The sequence below is a fragment of the Scyliorhinus canicula genome, chromosome 3 (assembly GCF_902713615.1).
Source record: "Scyliorhinus canicula chromosome 3, sScyCan1.1, whole genome shotgun sequence".
Taxonomy (NCBI): domain Eukaryota; kingdom Metazoa; phylum Chordata; class Chondrichthyes; order Carcharhiniformes; family Scyliorhinidae; genus Scyliorhinus; species Scyliorhinus canicula.
Window position 1 is genome coordinate 203,127,376 of NC_052148.1, and position 13,084 is coordinate 203,140,459.

At 42.4% G+C, this 13,084-nt stretch overlaps 1 protein-coding gene across 2 annotated transcripts in view; it reads left to right on the plus strand.

Moving 5' to 3' along the window:
• Window positions 1–13,084, plus strand: part of tmem131l (transmembrane 131 like) — a 209,914-nt gene that overhangs the window by 102,873 nt on the left and 93,957 nt on the right. Inside the window, exons 10-16 of one of the 2 annotated variants that reach the window (XM_038792026.1) lie at window positions 395–453; window positions 891–999; window positions 1,339–1,444; window positions 5,589–5,730; window positions 7,660–7,830; window positions 10,118–10,178; window positions 12,361–12,478. In XM_038792026.1, the coding sequence (XP_038647954.1) occupies window positions 395–453; window positions 891–999; window positions 1,339–1,444; window positions 5,589–5,730; window positions 7,660–7,830; window positions 10,118–10,178; window positions 12,361–12,478 (766 nt within the window). The remainder of the gene's footprint in view (window positions 1–394; window positions 454–890; window positions 1,000–1,338; window positions 1,445–5,588; window positions 5,731–7,659; window positions 7,831–10,117; window positions 10,179–12,360; window positions 12,479–13,084) is intronic. The other variant, XM_038792027.1, reaches the window with a different exon arrangement.

Genomic DNA, 13,084 nt, shown 5'->3' on the forward strand with positions numbered 1-13,084 from the left:
TGCTTCAAAAAGAATTCAGTGAAGCAGTAGGACAACATGGTGGTTAGCACTGCTGCCTCACAGTACCAGGGACTCGGGTTCAGTTCCGTCCTCAGCTGACTGTCTGTGTGGGCTTCCCCCGGGTGCTCCGGTTTCCTCCCACAGAACAAAGATGTGCAAGTTAGGTGGATTGGTCATGCTAAATTGACCCTTAGTGTCCCAATGGTTAGGTGGGGTTATGGGGATAGGGTGAGGGATTTGGCCTAGGTAGGGTGCTCTTTTAGAGGACTGATGCAGACTCGATGGGCCGAATGGCCTCCTACACTGTAGGGATTCTATGTTTCTCAAGGCACAAGGCGCTTCTGTAAATGCAAGTCTCACCATTGGAGTTACTCATTTTCCATTTTGTTTGCAGGTGAACAAATAAATATTGTGTACTTCTTGCATTCAGGGAACAAATCTATGTACATTAAGGTATGACTTTCTAAAATACTTTTATTATAGTGATAACTTGGTTTTGTTTATTATTCAAACTGTAATTTATATTGTCGATCCATATTTACAGGAATGCCCATTTGGTATTGCAACGATAGACTTTATTTTGAGTTTGGTTCTGTAGAAGTGTGTACTGTGAAAATTCGAAGTCCATTTGTATTTTGTTACAACCCCTATTCGCTACTATATATGAGATATTTGTTACTGTCTGAATATCCTAACCATGGTGAATCACTTTAAGAATTTCAACTCTGTAATAATATGGTATTACACCTGTGCCCATGTCAAAGTTTTGTTGGTTAGCTTCTAAATTTTATTAATTCTGATAAATCGTACACATTTGTTCAATTGGTATATCGATAATACCTATTGAGTACAAAATTCTACATTGAAATGGTTTTGCTAATTCTTCACAGAATGTTCATTTTCTGTCAAGTGGAGGCACAATTACTGTTGAATTTGAGCCAATACAACTGGAAACATCTGTGACCAATTTAACAAGGGTTGCTTCTATTATTTGTGAAGGTAGGTCGTTTAATACTTCAGCATTAACTGAAATGGCGACTAAATGTAAATCTTCTTAGTAGCCTGTCAGATCTATGTAATTTCTTGTGTTTACTGAGGCTGAGGATGATTGTGCCTCTTTTTAGCTTAATGCCAAAAAATATATCATATCAAAGCATTACTCTCACTCGTAGCTTAAAGGTTGTTGGACACTCTCCTAAAATGCGACTTGACGCACATCATGTTTTATAATGTGTTGGTTCAAACCCAATGTTTTATTGAGACTAAGCTGCAGATTCTGTATATTGTAGGGTGTAAACATTGGATACTGTAAAAGAAAACTCTCACTTCATTTTCCAGCAACTGCTGTGCCTGATGATGTGGAAAATTGTTTGGGTGAGGTGATGTATGTAGTAAAAAGCAGCTTAGCACTGAAGGCATCCCCTATGCTGCAACCAACAGAAGGGTGAGTTTGCTGTGAGCACATTTCAAATCTCCTCTGTTTATTGATTTTTCTAATGTATTGTATGTTTATAATTTGAAACATTTTGCATACATTTCTTTTAGTTCAATAGCTTATTTCATGATTTTGTAACTCATCTGGGGCTGGATTCTCCAATTCTGGGGCTATGTCCCTACGCTGTCGTAAAAATATGGCCTTTCATGACAGAAAAACTGGCGTGAAAGGGCCACAAATTCATAGCCCTGCAGGGAGCTAGCAGGGACCCTGCGTGAAACTAGCAGCTTTTTGCTGCAGATATGGGCCCCCGCACTTCCGGGTTGGAGGCTGCCCATGCGCACAGCGGCGGCCTCCAGCGGCCGGGCCATGCTCCATGGCGGACTCAGACTGCAGAGCTGGAGCTGCCAAGTAGTGCCCCCGATCGGCTGCACGCCCGACCCTGACCACGTGCCTCAAGATACCCCGGGCTCGTATAAGGCCCCCCGCCTTCCAATCGGCCCGGACTGAGTCCGCAGTCGCCACGCTAGCATCCCAACGGCAGGACCATATTAGATCCACGCTGTCGGGATTTCGGCTGGTCGGGGGCGGAGAATAGCGAGATAGGCCTCCAGAAATGGCCGCAGGTCGATGATACGCAACGGATACTCCGCCCCGGCACTGGCCGTGATTTCGGCGTCAGGGTGCGGAGAATCCAGCCCATGATGTTTTTACAGCGACGTTATCTTTAGGTTCACAGTTGTTTCCTGAATCATTCCTTTTTTTGTATAAATTAAGGGGCAGTTTAGCTTGGCTAATCCACCTAAACTGGACAACTTTGGGGTGTGGGGGTGAAACCCATGCAGACACTGGGAGACTGAATCATTACTTAGGATGCAAGGTTAATCTGGTTGTTAACTTATTGAACTTTCTTTTTGTGGGGGGGGGGTTAGTGCAGACTAAGGAATTGGATGTATGGTCATCTGCATAGAGCACATTCCTCAGAAAATCCCAGCTAATCAGAGATTTTGGGAATCATTGCAGGACATCCTCCAAACACTGCCCTTCCAAAAGTTTGAAAATCATTGCTCAACATTGACTTGCATTTACCACGTTTTCTGAAAATAATCCAAATGTGCATGCATTGATTCATTGAATAATTTACTGCAGTCACTTTTGTTATGCTCTGCAGGCTTAAATCCTGCTTTCCATAGCCATGGCCCAATGTGATATGCAGAATATCCTGCACATAACCTGTTCAACAATATTAAAATCTATTGTATTTATCTTTTTAATATAAATTTAGAGTACCCAATTCATTTTTTTCCAATTAAGGGGCAAGTTAGCATGGTCAATCCACCATGCCTGCACATCTTTGGGTTGTGGGGGTGAGACCCACGCAAACGCGGGGAGAATGTGCAAACTCCACACGGACAGTGACCCAGAGCCGAGATCGAACCTAGGACCTCAGCACTGTGAAGCAGCAGGGCTAATCCACTGCGCCACTTTGCTGCCTAGTATTTGTATTTATATAGTACCTCCAACGTCGTAAGATGTTTCAAGATGCTTCACAGGAGCTTTATCAAACAAAGATTGACACTAACCCATAGTGAAATATGAGGCGGATGACAAAGCTTGGTCGAAGGTAGATTTGAAGGAGCATCTTAAAGGAGGAAAGATAGACGGAGGGATTCAGGAAGAGTATTTCAGTGATGAGGGCCTTGGCAGTGGTGAAATGATGAAAATTGGGACGTTAAAGCAGTCAGAATTTGAAAAGCACAGATATCTCTAGTGAGGTTGAATGAGATTACAAAAATAGTGAGGGGCCAGGCCATGGAGGGATTTGCAAACATGGATAAGGATTTCAAGTAGAGGTATTGCTCAACTAGGAATGGGTTACTGGATAAGCAGAACTTGGTGTGAGTTAGGACATGGGCAACAGAGCTTTGGATGGCCTCAAGTTTATTCAGGGCAGAAAGTGAAAGACCAGCGAAGAGTGTGTTGAAATAGTCAAGTCAAGAGGTAACAAAGGCATTGATGAGCATTTCAACAGCAGATCATCTGAGGCAAGGGCAGAGTCAGGTGTTGTTAAGGAGGTTGCTCCAAACTAAATGGCCAGTGGGTGAGTGAGAAAGGAAGAATACTGCTGGAACAGTGCAAAGTAATAAATCTTCATTGTGATGTTTCACAACGCAGTTAAAGTTGAAAGCCCAGCCGTCCCAGAAAGAGCTTAACAAAAATCCCCTTCCCTTGAAGTATTGTTCCAGGTGGATGTTCCTGATAAGCAATTAAAGGCGTATATTCCTCAAGTTTATGACATTTCTTTTTGTTATTGCACACACATTCCTGAATTCAAATCAACTATTTGGCTTGAGCAACTTTTGTGCCAACTTGTATTTATATAGAATATTTAATGTAGTAAAATATGCCAAGGGACATCACACAAGCATAATCAAACAAAAGATTGTCACTGAGCTAATAGGAGAGGCTTAGTCACCAAGTAGGTTTAAAGGAACACCGTAGTATCTTAAGGAAGACTGAGAAATGGGGTGGTTTAGTGAGACAGATGCCGTCCATATTATACATTTCAGGCTGTTCGGGGTCATGACATTTCTGAAATCTGAATTGTTTTGTTAATGCTCTGATAAAATAGACCTTTTGTAATCCTACTGGTGTTGAATATAGAGGCACAGAAATTTTGAGCTAGATCCTGGTGATTCAAATTTCGCCTTTACTGTGTCCAGAGGTCAAGGTATTTTGTTTTATTAAACTCACGTGAAGCATTTTTTTGATCTTTTATTACATTAAAAGTGCTATATAAATTTGTTGTTGCTGTGGAGAGGTTGCAGAACTAAAGTTATAGTAGGTATAAGAGTCTCGTCTTATGACTAAAATTTGGAGAAATTAGAACTCATTGGCGCCAATTTGCTTTTGCCACAAGCACAAATGGCGATGTGGATACAAAATCTCATGAGACTTGGAAATGAGAATCTCATCGCCAATATCCGATTGCTGAGAACCTTGTTTTACAATTCTTCCCGACCCCCGCTGGTGATGCAATTAGCTTCCTGCCCAGGAAGGTCGCAAACCTCATTTCAAAATTTTTTAATATAACTGGCGGGCTTCATGTCGTACTGTGTCCCCCAACATTAGTAATTTCCTGTTGGTGAGGTTTACAGCCACCTTTCAAAAACTGGAACCAGGGAAAGTGAACTTGCTGAGGTGGCGCGCAGGTAAGTATAGCCTCTAGGGGGAGAGGGACATGGCCGGCCAGTACACTGTAACTACCAGGGGGTGTCCTCTGGGGAGCTCCATTGTGGGAGCGGGTTCCCCTTATAGATTGTGGGGATAGTCGTTCCCCTTCTGCGTGTGCGCGTACGCATGTGTGTGTGTGTGTGTGTGGGTGGGTGGGTGGGTGGGTGGAGGTGTGGATGGAATGGGGGGTCTGCACGTGTGTATGGGGGGGGGATGAGGATGTGGGGGTCTCTGTGTGGGGGGAGGGATCCTTTCCTGTGTTTTATATTAGAGATTGAGTGCCCTTCCCAATTCCCGGTTGCTGGCTTTTTCTGGCAGTGAGACAGTGTGGGCCACACCTTCAGATTTGTTCTGCACAGAGTGCTGGGTTATCTGGAGAGGACACCGGCTCTGGAGCCTGCAGGCTGCACACTGGTTTTCTCAACTCAGCCGGCACTCTGTGCCGAGCATGGAAAATTCCACCCATTGCCACTGAAGCAGTGAAAGATACAAGATTTGACACATATGGGTCGAGGTAGGGGGCTCTTTCGAGGGGTTTTGGGGGGAGGGGGGGGGGGGGGGGAACGCCGCTGCAGACTTGATAGGCTGAATGGCCTCCTGCACTGTAGTGATTCTATGAATTGCACCGGTTGACAAATGTGTAACCAGAGGACATAAATTAAATGTTAATCTCTAAAAGCACAAAGGGAGAGGTATTGGTAAAAGGTTTAAAGAGTCGGAGGGTGGCTATTTTGCTAGAAACTGGCAGAAGCAGAATACATAATTCATTTCAAAAAGAAAGTGCATAAATATTTGAAAGTTAGAGAATGGGATTAATTGGATAGTTTAAGAGCTGGGGCAGGTCTGATGGGTAAAATGACCTCTCCCAGTGGTGTAAAGTTCTATCCTGATATTTACTGTTTTTCTTTCTATCATTAAGAAACCTTCAACATGATTCTTCGCTTCAAGTCATGTCACGACACGGATCAGAATTCTGGACCGTCTGGTTCACAAATTACTTCGAATTCAAAGTCTCGATAAGCAGTGTTTATGTACCTGAAGAAGCAGCGCATTTGTTGACAGTAAAGTTGTTTTAATTTTATGATTTCTTTATAAACTTGTGAAGTTACCAACATTAATTTGATGTGAAGATAGTTGTGTTCTTCAGAATAGGATCACCTAAACCGTGGTGCTGATGAATTTACGACTTACTGCCTATAAAATGTTGCTGGGATTTAAGAGAAAGGATTCCAAGAATTGAGCATGCACCTTTTTACATGGGCACATTACTTACACCTGAATTGTGAGGAGCTAGGTTCCCTCATTATTGCAGCAAAAGCAAAGTACTATGGACGCTGCAAATATGAGATATAAACAAAATATGCTAGAAATCAGCAGATCTGGCAGCATTTAGGGAAGAGAAGTAGAATTAACATTTCAGGATGATGACCCTTTGTCAGAACTAGAAAAAGTTAAGAGATTCAACAGATTTTAAGGCAATGGGTGGGGGAGAAGAACAAAGGTCTGTGAAAGCAGGAGAGGTTGAATAACAGGAGGGATGATGGTATAAGGCAAGGTGAAGTGGTAATGGGATAGGTATGTTATAAAGGAGGACTGTAGACCAGGTGTAAATGCGAAAGGCAGAATCATCACCAACAGTTGCCTTCCAAAAACAAAGAAATTCAAAAAATACACAAAAGAAAATGGGAGCAGAGGTTATGATCTGAACTTTTTGAATTCGAGTTGAATCTAGGAGGCTGTAAAATGTCATCAAAAGCAAAGTATGGTTTCTCAAGCTTGCATGGAGCTTGGGACAGTATTGGAATGTAGAGGAGACCACAACATGAGAAGTGTATACAGAAAGAGGTACAAATAAATCCCTGTTTCATCTGGAAGGTATACTTAGGGTCCTGGATAAGAGAAGGATGAAAATAAAAAGGCAGGTGTTGCATCTAGGGCCTCACGGTAGCATGGTGGTTAGCATCAATGCTTCACAGCTCCAGGGTCCCAGGATCGATTCCCGGCTGGGTCACTGTCTGTGTGGAGTCTGTACGTCCTCCCCGTGTGTGCGTGGGTTTCCTCCGGGTGCTCCGGTTTCCTCCCACAGTCCAAAGATGTGCGGGTTAGGTGGTTTGGCCATGCTAAATTGCCCGTAGTGTAAGGTTAATGGGGGGATTGTTGGGTTACGGGTATACGGGTTACGTGGGTTTAAGTAGGGTGATCATTGCTCGGCACAACATCGAGGGCCGAAGGGCCTGTTCTGTGCTGTACTGTTCTATGTTCTATGTTCTACCTACTCAGCTTGCATGAGAAAGTGCAATGAGAAGTTAGAGGAGTAGATCAGGGTGTACCATAAGGAACTGTTCCTACTGAATGTTGATAGGGGAGGATATGATGTGTTTGGTGGTGGCATCTTGCTGCAGGTGGTGGAAATAGTGGATTATAATCCCTTTGAATTTGGAGGTTGGTGGGTTGCATGGCTCCTTTATTCCTTAGTTTGGAGGAGCCCTTCCCCTGCCAGCTCCATAATGAAGAAAGGTGCTCGACCTCTTGGTTGCGCCTATCAGCCGATTAGGCTGGAGTTTCTGAAGCACTAACTGAATCCGGGAATCACCTTCGAGACAAACATGTATTGTACGCCTTTTTTAAATATTGGGAAAGATCTTAATTGTTCAGGGTTGTGTAAAGGAGATAAAGGACACTTTTTTTGGTCTTTATCCAATAATGGCAAGCAGTAGACATGTGACCGGAAATGCCAGATTTCTTGACTTGCTGTATTGTGGCCTATGTGATCCCAAGTACTGAGACAATGCGGGTGCTGTGTGGAACAATTTCTTGGATAGTTTATTAAGGAAAGCTTTAAACAGAATTGTTTTAAAGAAAAGCGAGCACATGTTGTTGCTTCATTGGAAAATAATGTTACGAAGCAACATTCAAAGTACTAATTTCAGGCTAATGGTGTGAAATATCAATAGGTTGCTGACAACTCATCAGTATTTAATATTTTTCAGATTCTAAATTTTACTGGCCCAGTGACACTCGTACCAGGTTGCTGGCACATCTTGTCACTGCAGTTTAACGATGGGAAAACACCTATAACTTTAAACACACATCTGGTAATCGTAACCGGGTCGGGATTAACGCTTGAGCTCCCACTGCGTCTCTGCTCGATTCATGTGCAGGTATATATTCCAATTTTTGAGCATCTGCAAATCACTTAATCCGAATTGCAATTTCTCTCATCTTAAATAATATATTTATTTACACAAGATTTTATCATGTATAAAAACATTTGTGAATCTAAATCAACAAACGCTATTCATTTATGTTTATCCTGAAAAGTAGCACAGCTTTACTTAATATTTTTGCATTTAAAATAATGTTTAAAGCGCTCCATTCAAATGGAAGGAACACATTCATTTTTTGGAGTATAATCCCAGACTCCAATCTCGTACAAAAATGACCGGCCCCACACAAATCCAGTTCTTTGAGAATGAACCAATACCACAAAACTGATAAATTGGCAAGTACACTCAAATGTCACAGTCTGGTTAATTTTAGAAACTGAAAAATTACCACACTGGTGTGGTGAGCTGTATTCTTCAGGGAAGGAACGGAGGTATTTTTGGGAGTGGCAGGGATCTTTACCATTCAGTTAACTGCTTAAGTATCCAGGGCAGCTTGATATGGGCATTTGTTGTCTGTTCTGTAATATGTGCTATGCTCCAGTGCCAACATCCCTCATCTCAATGAATAAAATCATCCCATAATTAGCAAGTAGGGTTTGATGATGATCAAATGTTGAGGGGATAAAACGTTAGTACAGGAGGCATCTGTGCAAAACTGTTGCAACATGTCTTTTTGGAAATCTATTTTTATTTTGAGTACCTGTTTGAATATCTGCGTATATTTGTCAGAACTTGCACATCTGAAAGAAATGCTGCTGCAGGATTTTACAGGATTGTAGCACTAAAACATAAGGTGTTGCTTAAGAAGAAGAAAATTGCCTGGATATAAATTTAGCAATACGGGCAAGAGATGGCAATTCCTTTTTTCAGTTTTAATTGCTTAAACTGCAGTAGTGGAGAATGTTGAACTTTAGCCATAATAAGCTCACAGATTTGGAAATTGAACACACTACTTCAGAACTGTTAGTTTAGCAGTAACTGGAAGAGTTCTGATAAGATATAGGAGCAGAATGAGGCCATTTAGCCCATTGAGTCTGCTCCGCCATTCGATCATGGCTGATCTCAGAGGGAGCTAGAAGTATACATAGGATTTCAACCTGCACGCCACGCGATCTGGGATCATGGAGGTGTTGAATGTCTTGTTGTAGCTGTGCATGTTTTATTTCGTCCCCCCTCCCCTTGTCTCATCAATTCTCCTTTATCACGTTGAGCAGCTTCCTTGTTCAATTAGTGCTAATCTTCATACGTCACTTTTCTACCACAAATGTTATTTGAAGTTCTAAGTTAATTCACTTTGAATTTATGATTTGGACATCAGTGATTAATATTGCATTTCAATTTTTATATTTATTTTTAAAGAACTTGCGTATTGCTGTATTACATTCTCAGGATATTCCAAAGCACAGTCAAAAAACAATACAGCATAGGAATAGGCCCTTCGGCCCTCCGAGCTTGTACCGGTCATGATACCACCCGTGGCCAAAACCCTCCGCACTCCCTAGTGCCGTATCCCTCTATACCCATCCTATCCATGTATTTGTCGAGATGCCCTTTGAACGCCGTTAATATATTTGCTTCCACAACCTCCACTGGCAGTGCGTTCCAAGCACTCACCACCCTCTGTGTAAAAAAACAAAAAATCTGCCTTGCACATCTCCTCTAAACTTTGCCCCACGACCATAAACCTATGCCCCCTAGTGACTGACCCCTCCACACTGGGAAAGAGTGCCTGCCCATCCACACTATCCATGCCTCTCATAATCCTGTAGACCTCTATCAGGTCAACCCTCAACCTCCGTCGTCACCTCCAACAAGTCATCTCCAACAGTGCAGCCCACCCTCAGTCCTACCCTAGAATGCCAACCTTGATTTCTGTGCTCTATTCCTGGAGTGGGATTTGAACTCACAAACTTCTAACTTGGGCAATGGTGTTACCAACTGAGTCACAGTTGACACTAAGGTGTGATGCTGCCACTGGGCCAAGCCACTGGAATGTGGATTTCCCTTCCATACACTGTGCTCTGCGACTGAAGCGTCACTAACAATTTGGAAACTGCCTTTTGCTACCTTATTCCTAATGCAGATTTTTCTCCTACCCAATTCATGTAATATGTTAATAAGTCAATGACTACCCTCACTGAATCTTCTTAATTAATGCTGCTAAGAAGCACTAGAAGTGAAATCATGAAACATTGGTTTTAAAATATTTTTATACTATTATTTACCCATTTCTTACCTTGAGTATATAATCTGTTAAAATAGTTTTACTTTTTGTGAACAGGGGAATGCGTATTCTGATGCAGTTCTGCAGTGTGGTATATATTGTTATCTAGGGGCAAAAGGTAAGAACAGAATGATGTACATGTTTCAATACTATATTTATGTTGATTTTGGTGGGTGGGGGTGGACTCTGACCTGATTGTTGCCCACTTTTGCCCCTTCTCTGTTCGAGCCAGCAAAGTCATTGATAGATCAGATCGTACTTATTTTCTTCTGGATTTGCAGGCAGGCTCCTATCTTCTGACAGTTGACCCTCCAAACAGATAGAACATTAAAGCAGAGGCAATTTGTTGCTGCAATTTACTTTCAGCTGTTCAGTCAGGTGTGATGGTCTGCTGACAGATTGCCGTCAATACTGCAGTGACTTGACAGTGGAATTCAGTGTTTCTACTAAGTCAGGAAGCAACATTAAGTCAAAAGCCAGTGGACTACAGCTGCCTGAAATGCCATGGGCGAAGTCTGGAAGAGTTGTGGAATCAGGAGATTCAGACACTCGCTATCTAGGCGTAATGTATTTCTTGAATCCATTTCGCAGGTGCAAGACAAGATATTACGCAATGAGTTCTTTATTATTTATTTTCTTAAGCTGTCTTTGATAATTGCGGTTTTACGACATGAGCAGTGCATAGCTCTCCTTCAAAAATCAAAGCATATTTGTATAATTGAGAGAGCAATAGCTGTTTGTTGTGCTTTTCCTGGCTTGGGTTTTTCCACATCTAAAAAAACATCAAAGCATTGTTTCTATGTGAAATTAATCCAGTAAAACTTACTCAGGCAATGAATCTGAACCGCAGCTAGATGGGTCAAACAGCATGCATTCACCACAGGTTCAGGCAGCACCTCTTTTGCTGTCTGTATGGCTCAGTTGGCTGGACAGCTAGTTTGTGATGCAGAGCAAGACCAAACAGCGTGGGTTCAATTCCCGTACCGGCTGAGGTTATTCATGAAGGCCCTGCCTTCTCAACCTTGCTCCTTGCCTGAGATGTGGTGATCCTCAGTCAGCTCTCCCCCTTAAAGGGAAAACAGCCTATGGTCATCTGGGACTATGGTGACTTTACGTTACCTTTTGTGTGATTAGATGACGAGTAGTCAATTTGAATACATTTGTAAATAACACTGCGTGCTTCCAATTTAGAAAATAATGATTTAAGGTGAGAGGCATTTTAATATGTCATGCCTGTCGTCAGCATATCCCACAAAATTGTGCTATTAAAACAATGTATGATGTATATTTGGTAGAACACCTGTAACTTTTCTTGTAAATAGTACACAATACACACAGTCTCAGACTTATAGCGCAATTGGTTCTCGAAAAGCCCATTGTAAATCAAGAAGTTGTAACTCTGAACCGATTTTGCCATATAAACAGGTGATTGGTTCCTGAACCAAGGCTGGAAATTATTCATGGGGTGGCCAGTGATGTTAAATGCTCCCAACTCTTGCCCTGACAAGTCACTGAGGCAACTGTTGATGCCTGCACACCTTTAACACAAGTTCCTCGGTTAGTTTGGGGGCTGTAATGAAGCCATCGATCACCTTCAGTTGCCTGTTTAACCTTGAACTTCTGTGAGTCAACGTATATTAAATACAACATAAACGCGTAAATACATTAAATCACGACAGTTGTGCCAAAAACGTTCAACAGAATAAAACACTTGTTTCCAACCTAATAAAGACACTCACCTGCGGGCAGCACAATGACGCAGTGGTTAGCACTGCTGCCCCACAGCGCCGAGGTCCCAGGCTCGACCCCGGCCCTGGGTCACTGTCCGTGTGGAATTTGCACATTCTCCCCGTGTCTGTGTGGGTCTTATCCCCACAACCCAAAAGATGAGCAGGGTAGGTGTATTGGCCATGCTAAATTGCCCCTTAATTGGAAAGAAAAACAATTGGATACTCTAAATTTATTTTAAAAATACGCTCCGACCTGTCCAATCATACAGATGAGTGACGCAGATCGTCAATGCGCACCTATGAACATGTTTGTGCTGCACTGTAGAGTCAAAATCGACAAAGTCGAAATTGAGTTTCGATTTATAAATGATGTAAATGGTGTTCGTCATAAGTCGAATGTCGCAAAGTCGAGCACTACCTGTTTTTCATTCCACGTGAAATGTTGAGGTATAGTTATTCCTTTGACTAGAATAACAAGAAACCTCTCAGTACTGCCACCAATATTCAACTTTTATCTGGTACTTTCAAATATGAGACTTTGTTTATTAAATTCATTTCTGTGTTTTTCAGCTGCTGTGCACTGGCACGATAGTCTTTCTCTGGAATCCTCATCCTGGAAGGTAGATTCTGAGCTGGGTTTGGATTTACGGCACAAGTGGCAGCAAATGAAGGAGAAAGGAATGAGCAGGTAAAACCAAGAGGTGGACACTGTTTTAAAGTTTGAAGGCCTGGATTTTGCGGTACTCAAGACAGCGTTCACCCTTGTTACCCCTCTGATACTGACAGCAATTTCTGGAGCCTGCACATATATAGTTAATCGTTACAGTACTGAGTAACTTTTTAAAAAAAATTTAGAGTAGCTGATTATTTTTTTTCCAATGAAGGACAATTTATCCACCTAACCTGCACATCTTTGGGTTGTGGGGGTGAAACTGACGCAAACACGGGGAGCGTGTGTATGGAGCGCGGTGCTTAATAACATTGAATGGTGTCAGTTCTATCCTTTACTGGCTGATTTACTTCTTGGGGCCTACTTATGCTGTTGTGATATCACTGCATCATTGAGCCATGGTTAGCAACCCTCAGACAATGAGGATGCTACATGTAGAGAGGTAAGTTTATTTGAGAAGCTGCTGCCTCGAACTGCTGCAGTCCTTGTGGTGTAGGCACATCCATAGTGCTGTTAGGGATGGGGTTCCAGGATTTTGAACCAGTGACCATGACAGTGTGACCTGGAGGGGAACTTGAAGGTGTTGGTGTTTCCATGTGCATGCTGCCCTTGTTCTTCTAGGTG